Raw genomic sequence first — 20,212 nt, 5'->3', positions numbered from 1 at the left:
GAAAGATATTTTGAGGTTTTTTTTTAAATCTAAACGTTTTGAGCACCATTGACTTACACATACACATTTGGGGGTGAGTAAATATCGATAGTATTTTTATTTTTGGTATGAATTATCCCTTTAAATACATTGCATAATTTCTGTGTTTTATCATCAAAAGTGCTTTGAGTCATACAAAAAAATAAAAAAATGAATGTGTCATTAATAATAAAATAATTTAAAAAAATAATGTAAGACAGACAATCAGATTTAGCTTCTAGTTCCATGCAATCCAGTTCCACATTTAACAACAAATTCACGTCACAGTGGATCTCAACTTTTTGACTTTAATGCCCCCTATCGACCACAACATTTATAGGCCGCCGCCTATTCACAATGTCTACTAATAAAATATTGAAAAGCTTGGCATATTTTATATATAAATAATAACTAAACACTAAGAAATTTCGTCAGATCTTATTTTAATGCCTGTTTTGTCTTATTTTAAATAATTTAAAAAGTCATCTTGAGGCTCCCAAAAAGTCATCTTGATTATCATAACCCGTGAAGCCATAAGGAAGTTAAATGAAATTCTTAGAAAATCATTATTCATTACCTAAAAAAAATTAACTTCTGACAAATAAATCCATGAACTATAGACGGGTTGCACGGCGACGTCACTAACTGGTTGCGCGCGCAACCGAGGGGCAGAAAGAAGAGACGTGCATTGTGTTGTATGCTAGTAGCGGTGTCTGTAAGTCAAAATGCCAAGGAATTTTTGCGTGGAAAATAGTACCAACAGAGTCAGTGCTGGGTGCCTGATGTTAACATACCAGTAGATGCGACTATTACGTTACTAGCATTATAATTATAAAATTATAATTCATACATGTATCACAGTAACACTGCAAAAATAAAGACAGAAAAACAGATACAACTAAAATCAAGTCTTATTTATGTACAAACATTAAAGAACGCTTCAATAATTAAGGTTGTTGCAGTAGCAGATCAGCTCACCAATCGGTCTTTCTGCCCCTTGGTTGCGCGCGCACCCTGCAATGTTTGTAAACATGCAACCCCTCTATTTCATTGGGCAGTTGACTTATGACGCTTATTGGTATGCGTGATCCGAATCATCGCGAGATTTGCCGGCGAGAGCTTGCTGTTTTCAACATGGCTGGCAGCAAGTTGGTGCTAGAAGGGAGGATAAGTATTATAAGCTTTATTTCGGGACTGGGCGTCATCATAATACCGTTACTCGTAAAATTCGGCTCTCACATTGACTGGATATTTGATTACCTGACGGATGTAAACGGGAAAATAGCCATAGCGGTGTATATCACAGTAATCAATGGCTTCCTGCTAATCATATACAAGGGACCTTTATACAAGGTAAGACAGTCTGTAACATATTTATTATACTTACTACGACACCAATGTTTTAAATGACACGTGACTGAACCTTCTCGGGTTGTGTTAAAACAATAAATGCTAAATTTAGATCAGTGTTAATGTCCTGGGTGCAACTGTAATCCTATTACATTACCAGTCTAATGGGATCTCCAGTCATATTATGAATAGCTCACCAAGAGGACGGCTTACAGTTTAGCTGGGCTTGCATTATCATGGATTGGTTTACATCACATGCATATTTGCTCTCTTTTTCCCTGTTTAGGTGGCTGTTAGGGCCTGTTTTCTTGGATTTGCTTTTGGCTGTGGCCTCATTTTAAGTTTGGCAGAAACAACATGGACACACTTTGGCTGGTAATGAAACTTAGAGCAAAATGTGCATAAGCCCATTTTAAGTTTTGTCTATATTTTTACATGTATAAACAAAGTATAATAACATGAGAAATGAAAATGAAGACATGTGCCATGCCATGCAAGTAAGTGTTCCTGGAGCTCAATGGTAGCGCAATGCAAAGGTCATGGGTTCGATCCCAGGAACACACAAACTGATAAAAAAGTTGCTTAGGATAAAAGTGTCTGTAAATGTAAATGAAATTGGGACAGCACAATATATTGAATATATATGCATATCAGTCAAATCATGTTGCATTCTTCATTATCATACCACCCTAATAAATTAAATTTCATACAGTCTGTATGATAAATCAAATAAACCACTGACTCTTGTTTCATTGTTTTAGGTATATGTGCTCGCTGTCATTTTTTCATTATTCTGAATACTTGGTTACGGCCATGATCAACCCACGCAGTCTCTCCCTGGACTCTTTCCTGCTCAACCATAGTGTTGAGTATACAGCAGCAGCCATTTTTTCCTGGGTGGAGTTCACTGTGGAAAAGCTCATGGTGCCAGGTGCGTTCAGATAAACTTAAAATTTATCCGTAATATGTTTTCAGTGTTAATTGAATGGTATTGTTTGACAGAGATGAAGCAGATAAACTGGCTCTGTGTGGTGGGACTGCTGATGGTGCTTTGTGGGGATAGCCTACGCAAGGCGGCCATGTTGACAGCAGGCTCGAACTTTAACCACATAGTGCAGAACGAGAAGGCCCAGAGTCACGTACTGGTCACCAGTGGAGTTTACGCTCTCTTTAGGCATCCTTCGTACGTGGGCTGGTTTTACTGGAGCATTGGCACTCAGGTACGTCAAGCACCATTAGCTCTGATAACATGTCATTTAATTGGAAAAAATCATAGCCAAATAAAAGATTTTTGCTTGACGTGTTTCCTATATAAAAACTTAAAAAGGCCTTGAGAAAGTCCATTCTGAAATGTGCACATGAAGCCACATTGAGATTCATATAAATCTGAGAGACTATATAGAGCATTTATATGTAGATATCAAAAGAAAAGTTTATTCAGAAGAGTCTAAAAGACTATTGCAAAATATTTAAAACTTGAGTTGCATGCATGCAAATTTAAAAAAAAGTCCTCCTTCCCATTTTTGAACTGTCAACGCTGGCATGTAATGCAACAAGAATTGCTCAAGTCAACAGTTTCTATTAACAGATTTATGCAACTTTGCTAACACTAAAAAACACAAACGAGGCTTTCAATGCATCTTTAAATGTTACTTAGATCTCTGTTTTTGTCTTGTGATTTCATTGCATGACCTTAAACATACACCTTTGACTTTCTGTGTCCCAGATAATGTTGTGCAACCCAATATGTATATTGGGATATACAGTCGCCAGCTGGCGGTTCTTTCGAGAGCGTATTGAGGAAGAGGAGATCTTTCTCATCCATTTCTTTGGAGAGGACTACGTTGAATACAAGAAAAAGGTCTTCACCGGCTTGCCCTTCATCTCAGGGATCAGGATGAATTCTTAAGCCTGTGCTGCATTTAAGGGAGGAAAAAGCCTGACGGCGCACACCTGGACATCTCTGACTGGCACTCCAAGTGAGCTAGTTGCCTGGTGGCATTATGGCGCCCCCAACGGGGGGCAGCACAGACAACTAAGGTGGCAGCACAGTAAAACTGACACGCCGATCCGTGCTGAGAGACACTGATCTGGTCTGTGCAGGGTGGCGCTTCCACCCATAACACCATCAGAGATGCACACGTGCACCACATTCCTCAACATCTGTCTTTTATGCTTCACTCCATAGTATTTCTCTTCCTATATGTATAACTGTCTTGTCATGTATCCTCATATTAACAGCTGTTTTCATTGGCATAATTCATAAATTCATATGCATTTTGCACATTAGGTAATTTCATACGGTGGCCCTTAGGTTTTATTCCAAGTTTTTCAGTAGATTTTTAAATGTGTGAGTTTTTTATTGAAAGAGGCATTAAATTGAACATGCTTTATATATATTGAATTGGCTCTTATGTACAGATGAGTTTATATCAGAAACCGTTTAAAGTGTTTGCCCATAACTTTAAAGCAACACTATGTAGTTTATTTACCTTTAAATAATGTCTCTAAAATTATTTCAGTGATAGAACAACTTTTAACTGGACAAATTGTACTGTTGCTGCAACCTGAGCAGCCTCCTAGCTGCTACAAGCACACTCTGAAAGTGGCGGTGGAGGGTAGGAAACACAGCCCCGCCCCTCCCCCTGCCTGCAGAAGAGTGTCTGATACCAGGCACTGTTGCGCTTTTCAACCACATGGGGGAGCTGTAAGTCATTTTTACATGGAAACTACATAGTGTTGCTTTAATGCTGCCAGTCATTATACAAAAATTTTCAATGCTGATTTCTGACAATCTCAAAATTTTTGTGATTGATTAATGCTCATGGATAGTTGTAAATATTATGATTAGAGAAATAAACGTATCTGATACATTACAAGCTTAGTTACTCTGTTTGAACTCGAGTGCGAAAGGCATGAATGTATGAGGAGCTCAGATGCAAAAGCCACCTCAGTCAAAAATGAGATGCTGATATTGACCAAATGCTCTCGGCACGCATTATACGTTCATCAAATACCTTCCCTCTAAATCCAATTCAGAATGGCCGCTTTGTTGGCAGAATCCTCTAAATGCAACATTGATTTTTCAGCAAAGTCCTCTAAGTGCACTCAAAACAAATTGGATGAATGATTGCCTTTTTTTAACCGGTTAAATAACGTTTGCCGAATATATTAGGATATTGACAGAATTTATGAGTCTATTACCTTTATTCTGAAAGGACAGTAAAGAGTGACTGGAGACTTTTGCATGTACTTAGAGGGTTTTGCACTGAAAAACAGACTGATAACCTTTTCATTGCCATTAAAGTGAAATGAAACTTAAAATAAGAGCCTGAAAATATAAATGCTCATTTACAAGAAGACATTTAAGAGGCACTTAGAGGGTTTTGCATCTTAGCTCTTCATATATATTTTTATTTTCACCACTGCCCTGCAATTTTTATCATGGAGCAAACAACACCATCACGTATGTCATGGCCTTCACAATTTCAAAGGTCTTCCAGTTACAGTATATGGGTTGTGACGTGTTTTCATCTAACTCCAGTCTCTGTCACATGCATTATTCTCATGCTCATGATCATATCCACCACGTTTTTCACTTCCCTTCATCCTTGCATGATGATTCAACAAGAATAACCCACATGAAGGTGGGATTCGGAGAGCCGAACAGCAGAGCTGTATCCAAAGTCTTGATCTTTCCAGTTTTACATTTTTGTGAGGAGCTCCACTCTCCTCATGGCATGGTGTAGCTTGTATAGACATTGGGTAAAGAGTAGTAATTTCTTGCACACTTTCAACTAACGAAGAGGCCTATAAATGCGTATGGATTATGGACGTATTAACACATGCAATAGGTTTCTTATGTATGTAAGAGTTGCACTTGTGCAGTGCAATGTGAAAAAACTAATGGGAGTGGGCCACTCTCTACCTCTGTAATGTATAGCGGCGCTTACATTATTGGCAGCATTATCTTCAGCAAAATGTAACAAACTTTTAAAATAAAGCACTCATTTAATGAAAGCTTTAAATCAATTTTATTTGACGTGACTGTGTAACTTGTTACTATATGAAAGCAATGTAAATGTATAACACAAGCTAACATTTCACACTTACTGAGCACTAGAAAAGCATCCGATTGGTTAGAGCAACACTAAAACTAGTTTCACATCTGTATCTCTTTACGATTAGCTGTTTCAGCGTTCTTCTGTTTGTTCGTCCTATAGTAATCCTTGTTCTTAGGAGGAGTCTCTTCTGATAGGCTGTTAAGAGTCCGGTTGTCTTCAACATTACAGGACAGTTCATTACTGTTTAGATGAAAAGACATTGCTTATTATTACTCAAACTGCTGTTTTGACTTTAACGCTCCTAAGTGTATGTCTGGATGTGAAGAGAACCTGGGCTGTGTGTCTGAGGTGGAGGTGCTGTCTTCATAAAGCTTCAGCATGATTTCCGTGCGATCGTCTTTAAGTTCCTTGGGCTCCTTCAGCCTGTTAAAAATCAAATTAGACTTTTAAATCACAAAAAGTAGTTATAATGTAAGTGTAATTCATATATTCTGGCAAGATTATTTATCTTCCATTGTATGTGGTGTAAAAGTTATCGGTACGACTTCACATTTAAGGACAACACCGCTGTTTTTCAATATTTAACTATGTTCTTACCTCAACTTAGATGAATTAATACATACCTATATTTTTTCAATGCATGCACTTCATCTTTGTACAGCGTTGTGAATGTGTTAGCATTTAGCCTAGCCTCATTTATTCCTTAGGATCCAAACAGGTATGAATTTAGAAGCCACAAAAAACTTCCATGTTTTCTTTACTTAAAGGCTGTTACACGAGTAAGTATGGTGGCAATAAAATGTGATTTTTTATAAGCGGTTAAAAAATGAGAACTATATTGTATGGCGGAAAAGCACTTAGCTTGCAGCACTTCGACCTCGGGGTGAAGCAACATCATCACTCCTGACTACTCCCCCACTCGCTCAAACTTCCGTCAATATTACTGCGCTCGAGGTCGAAGTTTTGCTTTGTGCCACCATACTTACTCGTGTAACTACTCATTTAACAGTCTTTAAATAGGGAAAACATGGAAGTGTTTGGTGGTTTCTAAATTCATCCCTGTTTGGATCCTAAGGAATGAATAGGGCTAGGCTAAATGCTAACACATTCACGATGCGGTGTACAAAGATTAAATGCACGCATTGAAAAAAGATAGGTATGTATTTATTGGTCTAAGTTGAGGTAAGAACATAGTAAAATATTGAAAAACTGTGGTGTTTTCCTTTAATGTAAAGTTTTACCAAATTACCTATTTGCTGTCTGTTTTGCAAACTTAAATAATTTTAATGATACGTTAACGTAGTACCTGGGCTCCAGGCGCTCTTTCACTTTTGCTATGGAGTGAATGTAGGGGCCTATTTGTCGGGCGATGGTGGTCAGGTAGAAGTTCTCCTGTTTTAACTGGAGCAGGTCATGAAGTTGTGCTAAAGACAAGAATAATCAATAAAGAATCACAAAATGCTTTATATCAACAGGAATGACACAATCTGTGAGATGAGAAGATGCTCACCTTCATAAATCTCCTGTTCATTTGCCACCCTCTGTAACGTCTCCTCCCACATCTAAACACAAATGTAATGGTACAGTTAGTTCTCCCCTCTTTTTTCTCCTCTCCTGATGTCAGACTTCAGCAGTGTTTACCTCTTCAAACATGGCCCTTACTAATTCCACTGAGGAGTATTCAGTGGCGATCTGTCCGTCCAGCTGTAGTGATCTCTCCAGAATCTCACTCATGGTGTCGGTTTTTATGAGGGAGTGATGCTTGGTCAGATCTCTGTGAATCTCCTGCACATGGTCTTTGAGTTTCTGAATCTCTGTCTGCAAAGTCTGATCATACAGGCAGAACATGTCAGATCAGGTGTTACAGAGAGTATTTGGCTGATCATGTGATTATGTCAGCCCCTGTCAAGTGACCTTATAAAACATTAAAGAGCCAATATTACGTCCATTTTTACAAGATGTAATGTATATCTCAGGCGTGCCTAGAATACGTCTATGATGTTTCAGCTCAAAAATACCTTTGAATGCAAATCAGTTTAAAACAGATCTGATTCTTGTGGATACAGCCTGAATAGTATCTTTAGTGGTACAATGTGCTAAAAACACATTTAGAAAAGCTTTTGGGTAAAGATAACAAGTGAGTCAGTGGCTGTGGGCGGGGCTTTGATTTGATTTGTTTATTTGCACATTTAAAATACAACTTTAATAAATCCATAAAAGGAAACAAAAGAAAAAAAAAATATACTGTGCGGGAGAGAGTGAGAAGACCCTAAGGTCTTATAAAACCACCTCCCCGAAATCTCATTAAATGAAACATACTATTACATGATCAAACAAGACAATACAATCAATACATAAATCATTTCAATATAACAAATTTACAAAATAAACTTATTTGTATATTAACATTTTTTTCAATTCTCCTTTAAAAGAGGTTAAAGTGATTTTAGTCTTTAATACAGAATCTAAATGATTCCATAGGAAAGGCCCTCTGTATTTTAGTGTAGATTGATTAGCTGTAGTTCTACAAAAAGGAAGATAAAAATCTTTGCAGCGCCTTGTGGTGTAGGCATGAACATCCGAAGAATACATGAAAAAGTTTTTAAAAGCTCTGGGCATAATTTTTGCCATATTCACATACTTATACATAAAGATGTTTATGCAATAGATGTTAACATTAAATATTGTCAAGATATTATATTTTATGAAAAGCGGAGCAGATGATGACAATCTATTTGAGTTACTCATTATTCTTAAGAATTTCTTTTGTATTAATAAAATCTTATTTAAATATGTTTGGCATGTTGCACCCCAAACAATATTACAATACAAAATATGAGGATAAATTAAACTGTAATATAATGTTTTCATACATGAAATATCAATTAAAGAGCGAATTCTACTCAATATACCAACAGATTTCATTATTTTTCTGCAAACATATTGAATATGATATTTCCATGTTAGTTTTTGATCAACAATAACACCTAGAAATTTTATTTGATTCACTTGACTAATTTTAAAACCATCAATTGATACCTCAATATCTTGATAATCTCCTTTGTTTTTTGTACTAAAAATCATAAAATTAGTTTTTTTGTATATTAAGAGAGAGATGATTAACTTTAAACCATTTAGAAATATTTTGTAATTCTTCATTTGCTTCTCTTATTAATGTATCAATATTAGAATGAGATAATAGAAGACATGTATCATCTGCAAACATAAGTGGCATAACCTTTTTACAGACAACTCCTAAGTCATTGATATAAATTAGGAATAATAGAGGTCCCAAAATGGACCCCTGCGGTACCCCACATAAAAGGTTTCCCCTACTTGAGCTGAGATTATTAACATAAACAAATTGCTCTCTCTCTTCCAAATAGTTTTGTACCCAAGTTAAAACTGTATTTTTAATACCATAATTTTCTAATTTTGCTAAAAGAATATTTTGATTTACTGTGTCGAATGCTTTCGACAAGTCTAAAAATATACCAATAGAATTATTTTTTTCATGCAGATTTTTTGTAATTTTGTCAACAAACTGCAAAAGAGCCATTTCTGTAGACATATTCTCTCTGAAACCATACTGATGATCATATAAGATCGAATTTTCTATTAAATGTTTTAATATCCTTTTATAAACTAATTTTTCAAGTATTTTAGAAAAAAAAGGTAAAAGTGAAACAGGTCGATAATTATTGAATAAATGTGAGTTCCCAGACTTAAACAAAGGAATTACTTTAGCTAATTTAAGATCTCTTGGTACAACACCTGTTTTGAGTGACAAAGAGAGAACATAAGTTACAGGCTCAATAATAGAGGAAACTACTTTCTTTATGAGACTAGCTCTAATTTCATCATGCCCTGGAGCTGTATCTTTCATCTTTAATATAATTTCAAGCACTTCATTAGGAGTTGGAGGATCAAATTCATTTAAACAAGGAATAGACAATTCAAAAATTTGTGAATTAAATGTTCCAGTATTCACATTGTTTTCTGCCAGTGAAGGACCAACATTCACAAAAAAATCATTGAAACCGTTTGCTATATCGATGGGATTTTCATAATTCTCGATACCATCGGATAACTGAACTGGAATTTCTCGAGTTTTTTGTTTTTTATTCAATAATTCATTTATAATATTCCAGGTCTTTTTTATATTTTCACATGAATTTCCCAACTTTTCAGAAAAGTATTTTTTCTTAGCCTCCTTTAAAACTTTGCTGAATTTGTTTTTATATTTTTTATAATAAGCAATATTTAAAGGTGTGGGACTAATGAGAGATTTTTTATACAACTTATTTTTATTAATAGAAGATTTTTTTAATGCAGGTGTAAACCATGGCTTAGATATATCCCTGTTTTTACTTCTGCTTTGTACCAGTGGAAAACATTTATTAAACAAAGATGAAAATGTATTTATAAATGTCTGATACGCTTTTTCGGCATCCTGATGTCCGAAGACATGATTCCATGATATCTCAGCAAGTAACCTTTTAAAAGACTCAACAGATTTAAAAGTAAGTCTACGATGTTTCATACTATGGGTTTGTTTTTTTTGGTGAGAATTTGTAAAAAGCAGAAATACAGGGAGATGGTCTGAAATATCAGTAAGCATTACACCTGATGTGATTGAATGTACAAAATGATTAGTTAGTATATTGTCAATTAAAGTTGCCGATGAGCATGTTATCCTTGTTGGTTTATCAATAAGTGGATAGAAATAATAAGAATAAATTGTATTTAAAAACTATTTGATTCATGCTTCAAAAGATCAATATTAAAATCTCCAAGAAGAATACAAGTCCTATTCTTAACACTTATAATCTCCAATATAGAGGACAAAGCTTCATTAAAGATGTCAATATCATTATCAGGTGGTCGATAAATGCAACCAATAATTACAGTTTGACCATGAAAACACCTACATTTTGGAATTTCTATAAAAACTGCTTCTACATCAGTTTCATATAAATGAATACTCAGATCTCTCCTTTCTAAAAATTCAAAATCTTCATGAATAAAAAGAGAAACTCCACCACCTTTTCTATTAGTCCTACATAAATGTACTTCATTGTATTGAGGTAAAGAGTAAAATTGCTTGATGTCATCATTCAGCCACGTTTCAGTCAAAGCAAGCACAGAAAACTGATGTTCTAAGGTTGATAGAAACTGTATAAATAAGTCAAAATTTTTAGGTAGACTACGGGTATTCAAATGAAAGGCAGAAAACATATCCTGCTCATAATTTTTGAGCCGTGCATTAAATTCAACTTCATTATAATAATGACATGTATCACTCGATCTTAAATTTAAACTATTTTTATCTGGATCAACCAAATCATTATATGATCTATCCTCATCACTATCCTCTGGATTAAAGACCAAATGTCCTGCCGAAAAACTTTGTAAGAATGACATTAAGAGTAAAAAAGTCCAAACGAAAGGCAGCAGTTAAATACCTTTACATGTAAGGCATTTTAACTGGATCGAGGAGGATATACAATCAGTTGATCATGCTTTAAAAAAGCGATGTTCCCCTTTTTCCTCTCTTCTCTAAGTTTAGGAAGCAGTTCTTTACGCTTCATACGGACCTTGTCAGAGTAATCCTCATTGATATAGATGGTTGTGCCTTTTAAGGACTTTGCTCTCTTCAGTATTTCTTGTTTGTCCTTATACCGAAGAAATTCAATTAGAATAGATCTTGGTCGTCCAGTGGAATCGTATTTCCCAATTTGAAGTCCTCTTTCAAATTCAATATGCTTTGGTTCAATTTTAAGATGCTCCAGAAAAAGTTTCTTTACTTTTGCTTCGGTTTCAATCCATGTTTCATGCTTTGTCAGTGTGACATCACATTAATGAGGAAATTTCTAAAGAGACTGCTTTGTTTTTATGGGTATTAAAAAAGGAGAGCTCCTTTGGTTATTTTTTGGTTATTTTTTAAAGCTTGGAATGACTAGACAGATACTAAAATGGCCAAATAAATACCATAAAAAATCTTGATTTTTTTAATAATTTTAAGTCATCTTGAGGCCCCCTTACAAATCTGCTGAGGTCCCCCTGTGGGCCCCGGCCCCCTTGTTGGAAAAACACTGCCTTAAGCGATGGAGAGACACTCACCCTGTAGCTGTTCTCATAGCTGCAGCAGTGCTCCATAAAGGGCGTCTCTCCACCCTCTGCAAGTAGAACCTTGGTGCTGATGTAGCGATGTGAGCTCGGCTTGCGCACCACGGATGAAGACAGAGACATGTCGCTCATGGCTGGAGAATGACACCGGATTGACAGAGATGACTGCATGCTGTGTAAAGACATTTATATGTTTAATATGCCAGTAGAATACTTAAATAAACAGATAATGTAATAACTCCTAATAAGACTTACAGTCCGCTGGTATTTGTCAGACCTAATGACACACTCCCTGTAGCGGATACTGAGCGCCGTTGTCCTAACATCAAGAGAGGCTCAAGGCAACGGGCAAACTCAGAGCGATATTCTGTGTTTATCTGCATGGAGCAGACTCACATTCAGAAAACATGTATCATTTGTATACACTGTGAATTTGGTTTTAGCATGAATGTAACTGCAGTAAACTTGCCTTACTGCTCTGTGCTGGTCTCAGTCTGTGTGGTAGTTTAACAATCTTCTTCAGTCTTTCCATTAGTTGCTGTGTGTGGTGATGACAAATTAGAAGCAATAATTCTGTTGCGATGAGAAGGACTCACCAATACTTTGTTGTATATACTTACGTATCCCATGTCTAAAAACTCAAATTTATTCGCTGAGCTTAGAAAGGCAGAACAAGTGACCAAATGAACCTGAATGAAGGATTTGTAAAGAAACGTGTTATGATGTGAGAGGAACTACAGTGAGCTTACTGATGCATGCAGAAGATGCCCTCACCTGAAGAGTTGGGAGGAGTGCGGCAAGATGAGATAACTGCTCTTTAAAGGCTTTTTCTTTCTCCTCATGCTGACTGCCAAAATAAACACACTATAATGATTTCCTGCACTGTAATATACACAAATACTAGTTCAAAAGTTTAGGGTCATTTGTATGGATTAACCAGTTCTCACCATTAATATAGCCACGAATGCTGGAATGGCTTAAAGCAACACTATGTAGTTTCCATGTAAAAATGACTTACATCTCCCCCATGTGGTTGAAAAGCACAACAGTGCCTGGTATCAGACACTCTTCTGCAGGCAGGGGGAGGGGCGGGGCTGTGTTTCCTACCCTCCACCGCCACTTTCAGAGTGTGCTTGTAGCAGCTAGGAGGCTGCTCAGGTTGCAGCAACAGTACAATTTGTCCAGTTAAAAGTTGTTCTATCACTGAAATAATTTTAGAGAAATTATTTAAAGGTAAAAAAAACTACATAGTGTTGCTTTAAAGAAAAAAATATTTATAAATCATTTGGATTGGATAATTTGGAAAATTATGGCCGCTTTATTACAACCTTAATCTTATGTTTTTGTCAAAACACCATTAAGCCTTTAAAGAAATAGTTTACCCCATTTATTTAACCCTTATTATTTGAGAAAAAATCCAGCCAAGAAGAGCCAAAAATAGACGAAAATTACTTCAGTGTTATCAGGGTTTCTGCTCATTTTTAATGATGGATTACAATGTTGTTTAATTTATTTTGAATACCTTTATTCACAACAATTCCCATAGTTTTGATGAGTTTATACTTAGGCCTACATGTGGAAAATTATAAACAAAAATGAATAACCCTAAACTTTTAAACATTAGTTTATGTGATAAATCTATTTTTTTTATATGCATACATGTAATCTATTATATATTGTGACCATGGGCGGAAATCCCGGGGGGGTCGGGGGGGACAGGACCCCCCCTATCTGAGGGTTGTCCCCCCTAAATTATCATTAGAATATGTGTATTGAAAATAATTTAATGATTTATAATACTTAAACTAGTTGTGTAAGAAGTGAAACAATACAAATGCAAACGGAGCAACAACAAAAAAACGTTTTAAATATTTGGATTCCCCCTCCCTTGCCTCACAGTGGTTTGGTCCACTGCCCACGCCCCTTTTACCTCACCACCACACATTCCGGTGGTAGAGAAGTGTACGGAGCCGACGCGTTAATAAGCTATATACAATACAACGTTTCCCATCACTTATCAGTTTATCCTCATATGTTTTAAAACTGGACTATTTTGACATATAAACATGAACATATTTCGTTTTCTGAGAACAGAAGCAGATAAACGATCAAGAAAACATTTTTATGCATTCATGCAGAGGTGAGGCAGAGCTGAAAGTAACAAATTACATTTACTCACCTTGCTGTAACTGAGTTTTTTGTGTACTTTTACTTTGAGTAGTTTTTAAAATCTGTACTTTACTTTTACTTAAGTATGTTTAAAGTATTGTTGGTTACTTCGCTACATGTTAAATCATATCCGTTACTGAGTAAAAATAAATAAAAAAGTAAGGTGATAAAGACGCGCCACGGTCGGATGATTGATTGATGGGCGGGGGAACGCGCAAAAAGAACCATGGAGAGGGACGAGACAGGCGCAGGCTAATGCAGACCCTCAATTCAATTCTTACGAAAGAAACCCCTGGCCATTGACGCAAAGCGATTGTTTCATTCAGGTAGGGTTCATGCTCTTGAGTACGGAGTTTGAGAATTGCCGACCGTGTTTAACCGCTAATTTGCACGATGCATTTTTAATACATGCGCATTATCTTCCGAGGTCTAGCAGCTTCGCGTCAAGTCAAACAACTTGAGAACGTCCTCGAGAATGCGCAGATCATTAGACATTGCAGAGAGAGAGAGAGCGCGAGAGAGATAGATTGAAAGACATCAGGTACACAGGTCTGGGAGCTAATAAACGTGTAAAGGATGTATAGTGTATAGCCATGGCACTCATCTCATTATATGTTCATTTATGTATATAGTTTAATAACAATGTATGTTACCAGCAATACATCAATTACAACCTTCATATAATGATTGTATTTACTAGCTGCTGACCTCATATTATTTTTGCTTCAAAAGTGCATAACTCACCTGTAAAAATCATTAAATAATTCCATAAATGTTTCTTAGTTATAAAAAGCTTTTTATTTTATTAACATTTGTTATTGCACTTTAATTGTAGAGATGTTTACAATTAAAAACATAGTTTGAGATGTATATATCCTTCCTTTGTGAACTATACTAGAAACCTCTCCCCGCTGTAAAAAAGTAACTCTTAAAATTAAAATGACTTTTTACTTGAGTAGATTTTTAGACCAGTAACTTTACTTTTACTTAAGTAAAATATTATTAAAGTAACTTTACTTTTACTTAAGTAACATATTATTAAAGTAACTTTACTATTACTTAAGTAGAAAATTGTATTACTCTTTTCACCTCTGCATTCATATTAAAATTAAATTTGCGTCCGTTCATAGAGAAAGAGAAACGTTTTCTATCTGTACCCATTTCCTTGCAAGTACAATTTTGCCTGTATTATTGGTGTCCCCTTCAAAAATTGTTCTTGAAAAATTTTATGTTTATTGTCCCCCCCAACATTTAGATGAGATTTTCGCCCCTGATTGTGACCCTGCTTGTGAAAACCCAGCTCAATTCATTTTTTTTTTGAAGATTTACTGTTTTTTCATAATGTAAACAACAATATAAACAAACAATATATCAAATAAAAAAATATTTTTTTCAAATGCTGGTTAATATATATTTTATTTACCTTCTCGCAGCCTTGAGTAACATTTTCTTTTTCTCTGCCAGTTTTTCCTGTAGCAAAGAACAATATGTCGTCAAAATGACTTGAAATGATCATTGATTCATTCGTATGAAATCACATAGGGTTCATAAATGTATTGAATTATTCATGGCACCTGCATGTTATTGAACAGAGTGCAGATAGCGCTCTCCTCTTCATCCACATTGGCTCTGACCTCTCCAATCATGGCTTTCAGGAGAACGATAGCCTCTCGTGCTGATGTCTGAAGCTCCTTAACAGCCTGAGGTCAGGTTTAAATCAAATGAGAGACTTTAGGCACTAGCTCATTGCAGTTGGACTAGTGTTGAGATCCAGAATAGAAAAGAAAAACTCACTAACACGGCTTGGTCAAGTTTTTCACAGCCTTGTATATATGCCGTCTCAATATCGATGCAGTGTGCTCTGCTCTCCCTATAAAATAGGACAAATCATGTGTTAAAGCAGTGGTTTTCAAACTGGGGGCCACGAGATGGTGCCAGGGGGGCCCCAGTTTTATGACATTTTATGAAATACATTAATTTATATGAATTCTGTGTAATTAAACCTAAAAAATAAGCCTACTTACCAAAAGCACTACTTTAGGCATTTTATTAAAATGTTGAGTTTTAGAACAGTTTTTTCCCACAAATTTTCTTTGGGGGGCAGCGAAGGAATGCACCGTACACAAGGGGGGCCACACACTAAAAAAGTTTGGGAACCACTATGTTAAAGGGCACCTATTATGCCCATTTTTACTAGATGTAATATAAGTCTCAGGTGTGTGTAGAATGTGTCTGTGAAGTTTCAGCTCAAATTGCCCCACAGATCATTTGTTATAGCATGTATAAAATGCCCTATTTGGGTAGGAGCAAAAAAGGGCTTTTTCCTGTGTGTACCTTTAAATGCAAATGAGCTACAGCTCCACACTCCCTTACCAACAAACAATGAGCGCTTTTGGTTAGAAATAGATCTGATTCTTGTGAATATAGTCTGAGATAATATCTTTAGCATTAGCACTACAACGTGCTAACAAACCCACTTAGAAAAGCTTTTGCGTCAAATGAACCAGCCAGTCAGTGACTGAAGGCGGGGCTTTATCAGTGTGATGTCACATTAAGAAGAGAATCAAAACCGCATGCCCAACTGTGGGTTCACACCAGACGCGTCTGAGGCGTCAAATTCGCGTCTAGCGCGCGTAGTTGGATGCTTGAACATTTTGAGTGTACTCGCTTCATTCGTGCGTGAAATTCTAGTCATCGAGACATTCACACGGAAATTCGCGTCATGGGAGGGGCTTCTGGGACGCGGAATCGCGTCTACCGCACTAAACACCTCATTCGTGCCGCAAGACCTCCAGACGCGTGTCAACATGTCTTTTCATTAGGGTGGCCATTCGTGCCAATTTCGCCGGACACGTCCCGAACATGTTTTCGGGTTCGTTCTCCAGAAGTCGCGTTGCTCGACCGCATAAGTCATCGAGGCTCTCACATTTCAGTTAAAATACATTAGAAAATTAAGATTTATTTCTTTTAAGACATACACTCATTGTAGTTTCATTCTTTCCTTGAAAGTAACGGTTGCTTTCTGAAATTAAATCCGAAATATTAAACCTTGATGACGTATGCGGTCGACCAACGCGACTTACGGAGAACGAACCCGAAAACATGTTCGGGACGTGTCCGGCGGAACTGGCACGAATGGCCACCCTACTTTATTGACTTAACATTGAAATCACTTGCGGTTGACGCCTCTACCGCGGCTGGTATGAACGCAGCATTAGGGGACTGCTTTGGTCTAAAGGGGGTTTAAAAAAGAAGGTGGATATTTTTCATTGTAGGTTTGTTGTGTTCACACACAGCTGAGCCAACACACATAATATTGCATAATATGTGCCCTTAAGTCATGTAACACTTATGGATGGCTTATAACTTACACTTGCGTGTCTCTGAAGCAGTTGATACACAGCATGGATTTTTTCTCTGTGGAAAACATGATGAAGAGTTCCTCATGGAGGGCTGCAAACAGACAAACAGCGTTTGAGATGAATACCAAAGCAGTACTATCTATAGCCCAGAGAAATTATGTTTACCTGACTGTTGTTAAAAGTAAGCTCTATAATATTATTTTGCAGGAGATTTAACACACCGCATTTTTTGTGAACTTCTTTGGTGCGCTTTGCCAAGGAGACAATCTCATGGCGGGAGAACATCTTGGCCTTATGGGTGGTTTCCCTGCAGTCTCGACACAACGGCTGGCAACAAGTGTTGCAATAATACATTGCATCCACATCCTGGCATTTGCGAAACAATAATAACATTTAAATAATATTTTAAGTAGTTCTAAGTAATGATTATGCACAGCGTTCATGTTTCATCAATGACAATGTGACCTGTTTCTTGTACTCCAAATCGCAGTTAGCACACTGCACGGTCTCCTCGCTGTCTGCTGAACTATCCACCAAAAACTTTAGCAGTCGATCTTCTGGGGGGAGAGCATTTATCCCTTTCACAATGGACTGATGGCTAGACAAAAACAGATATCAAACACCTTTGTTATTTTGGTCTCTTTTGTGTGTCGAAGCTGTCGCACATTGTGCAGTCATACATTTGGCAAGTGTGCATTGATGTGTGTTTATCCCTCCCTCATAGCAACAAAGACACAAATAGCACTCTTTAAAATTCTGAGATACAACAGAGAGCGATAACAAAACCCCCAAGAGACAGAAATAGGCACAAACAGAGTGAATCTCATATATTCTCGTATATTCAAACAAACTGAATTTCCAAATAAAGATAATCTGGCTATTTTAATATTTTTCAAATGTGTAGGGGCATACAGCTACAATTTTGTTTTATGAAAAATATTCATAGTGCATTTGACAAAAATGTTTTAAAAGAATAATAAGAGACCTATTTCTGTAAAATGAATAAGGACGTTTTTTGTTAATAGGTTGACAAACACATGCATACATTTACAAAAGCATCTCAAAATACAGAGAAACTAAAGCAGTCCCTTTTAAATCTAAAAATAAATTAAATAACAAATGTATACTTACTCTAACATTCTGGTTTATAAAGACCACCAAAATTGTTCCCTTTTCTATGCATTTCCTCCATATGTGCATCGATGCATTCGAGTTGGTATCTATTGTGGACACGATTAAGCTTCAGCTACACTTACTATATGACCGCAGTCGTCTGAGCGCATAGGCATTTTAGCCATCTCGGCCCAGGAGAAGTAGATCCGATGTCAGAAAGTATTAGGTTTATTGTTTGATGCCATGGCCTTGGCACAATATGCCAAGAGACTTTCTATTAAGTCTGAAACAAAGGCGGGGTTTACAGCACAGCTGTTGAATTTGAAGGTAATCTTTCCAACAGATACCTCTGTGCAGATCTGGCACCACAAATATAACCAGACAGCAATGACTTTTCAAAGGTAAAGATTTCATGGGCACATGATTTGGTTAATATCAACCCATTTTTGATCTTACCCACAGAGGGGACAGGTCAGTCGGCTTTCCAGTGTCCTACCACGCAGGCAGCTGGCACAGAAAGTGTGATAGCAGTCTAGTAGACATGGATGCTCGTATTGTTCTTGGCACAAATGGCACACTAGTGGATGGCAGTTGGCACTGTCCAGGTCATATAGATTATCCAAAGGGGAAAAGATTTCTCCAGACATCTGAAAATATAAAAAAATAATTTTCAGATAATGCTGCAACGTATTCTTGAACACATCTGTATGCCTAATTCTGTTCACAGTTATATCAATCCTTAGCATGTCGATGCATTTCGTATGTCATTAAGTCAGGTCAAATTTTTATTTCTGAGATCAACAGCATTAAACTCTTAGATAGCCAATATAAACAGACCTCTGAATGGGGCCATATACTCTGAACTTCCAACAGGTTACATATACATGTAAAACACCCCAAAATGCCAAACATACACGGTACAATGTAGGCTGCATATGATATTCAATAAATATCTGAATACCTTATTGTGTCCGGGTTGTTCTCCTTTGGTGGAGTGTATGGTGTGTGAAGGTCTGCATGAGGAGTTTTAGAAGCAGTCATCTGACCTCAAAACAAAACTAAATGCGCACTCGTGTATCAGCCGAATGTGAGGCCAGAATACTTGAAGCCTGATTACACAAGAGAAACCAGATGCCATTGTCTGTCAAAATAAACCCCCTGTAGGTTATGATTAAAATGACATACACTGCCACTAAAATGGTACCAGCAGTCAATGGGACAGCCACAGTATCCTAAAGGTCCTAATATACAAATTAGGAAGGCCTACTTATAGATATACGTTTGCAAAGGTGGACTTTTTGAAAAGATACTGGCCCAATAATTGGATAATGTTTTTTTCTGACAGTATATATCTTGCAACACCCATACATAAACTAACATTTCTGCTGAAGAAAACAATACATGTGCAAATGGTTTCCATTACAAATATATACCAGCATGAAGCTCAAACCATTACAATTAATTTAAGTAATGTGTTTTGGGACTTATTTAATGTTTCATTTTCTAACATTCATCTGCTAACACCTCAACCCAACACTTGTCAAAGTCTATTATAAATTCCATTACAACCAATACAATTTCCAAAATAATGGAGGAAATGCATAGAAAAGGGAACAATTTTGGTGGTCTTTTTTAATTAATTACAAATTAATTATAGCAAATCCCATTAAATCCACAATTCTGAGGTAGTTTTATTTATTTCACTAATTCCATTCAAAAAGTAAAACTTGTATATTATATTCATTCATTACACACAGACTGATTTATTTCAAATGTTTCAAATTTCTTTTAATTTTGATGACAACTAAGGAAAATCCCAAATTCAGTATCTCAGAAAACTAGAATATTGTGAAAAGGTTCAATTTTGAAGACACCTGCAAAGGCATTTAAATAGACTCTCAGTCTAGTTCTGGAGGCTACACAATCATGGGGAAGACTGCTGACTTGACAGTTGCCCAAAAGACGACCAGTGACACCTTGCACAAGGAGGGCAAGACACAAAAGACA

The 20,212-nt window shown here is 36.5% G+C and overlaps 2 protein-coding genes across 3 annotated transcripts; one reads left to right on the top strand and one right to left on the bottom strand.

Annotated features, from left to right (window-relative positions):
* The first annotated feature begins 1,066 nt into the window (after nucleotides 1-1,066).
* Nucleotides 1,067-5,388, top strand: icmt (isoprenylcysteine carboxyl methyltransferase). The gene is made up of 5 exons (XM_065285919.1): nucleotides 1,067-1,371; nucleotides 1,655-1,743; nucleotides 2,130-2,299; nucleotides 2,371-2,588; nucleotides 3,095-5,388. The coding sequence occupies exons 1-5, from the start codon at nucleotides 1,084-1,086 to the stop codon at nucleotides 3,275-3,277; spliced, it is 948 nt and encodes a 315-aa protein (XP_065141991.1). The 5' UTR covers nucleotides 1,067-1,083; the 3' UTR covers nucleotides 3,278-5,388.
* Nucleotides 5,379-19,307, bottom strand: rnf207b (ring finger protein 207b). 2 transcript variants are annotated; one of them, XM_065285917.2, is made up of 18 exons: nucleotides 19,167-19,307; nucleotides 18,662-18,852; nucleotides 17,558-17,690; nucleotides 17,314-17,458; nucleotides 17,102-17,183; nucleotides 15,525-15,600; nucleotides 15,305-15,430; nucleotides 15,154-15,200; nucleotides 12,336-12,408; nucleotides 12,182-12,250; nucleotides 12,031-12,099; nucleotides 11,817-11,938; nucleotides 11,556-11,733; nucleotides 7,074-7,259; nucleotides 6,943-6,994; nucleotides 6,739-6,856; nucleotides 5,763-5,855; nucleotides 5,379-5,672 (listed from the first exon to the last, which is right to left on the bottom strand). In XM_065285917.2, the coding sequence occupies exons 2-18, from the start codon at nucleotides 18,850-18,852 to the stop codon at nucleotides 5,531-5,533; spliced, it is 1,902 nt and encodes a 633-aa protein (XP_065141989.1). In that variant the 5' UTR covers nucleotides 19,167-19,307; the 3' UTR covers nucleotides 5,379-5,530. The 2 variants fall into 2 exon arrangements, with proteins under 2 accessions (XP_065141989.1, XP_065141990.1); XM_065285918.2 differs by lacking the exons at nucleotides 18,662-18,852; nucleotides 19,167-19,307 and adding an exon at nucleotides 18,224-18,626.
* Between the last annotated feature and the right edge of the window lie 905 nt (nucleotides 19,308-20,212).

Source organism: Paramisgurnus dabryanus, chromosome 21, assembly GCF_030506205.2.
Source record: "Paramisgurnus dabryanus chromosome 21, PD_genome_1.1, whole genome shotgun sequence".
Taxonomy (NCBI): domain Eukaryota; kingdom Metazoa; phylum Chordata; class Actinopteri; order Cypriniformes; family Cobitidae; genus Paramisgurnus; species Paramisgurnus dabryanus.
The sequence above is the reverse complement of the archived record's forward strand: the minus strand, read 5'-3'. Positions and strand labels throughout refer to the sequence as shown.

Coding starts and splice junctions, on each gene's coding strand:
- icmt (XM_065285919.1), top strand. CDS start 1,084: ATGACGCTTATTGGTATGCGTGATCCGAATCATCGCGAGATTTGCCGG. Junction 1,744..2,129: donor ACATGGACACACTTTGGCTG/GTAATGAAACTT, acceptor TCATTGTTTTAG/GTATATGTGCTCGCTGTCAT. Junction 2,589..3,094: donor ACTGGAGCATTGGCACTCAG/GTACGTCAAGCA, acceptor TCTGTGTCCCAG/ATAATGTTGTGCAACCCAAT.
- rnf207b (XM_065285917.2), bottom strand. CDS start 18,852: ATGTCTGGAGAAATCTTTTCCCCTTTGGATAATCTATATGACCTGGAC. Junction 11,939..12,030: donor GACCAGCACAGAGCAGTAAG/GCAAGTTTACTG, acceptor TGCTCCATGCAG/ATAAACACAGAATATCGCTC. Junction 11,734..11,816: donor CTGACAAATACCAGCGGACT/GTAAGTCTTATT, acceptor GTCTTTACACAG/CATGCAGTCATCTCTGTCAA.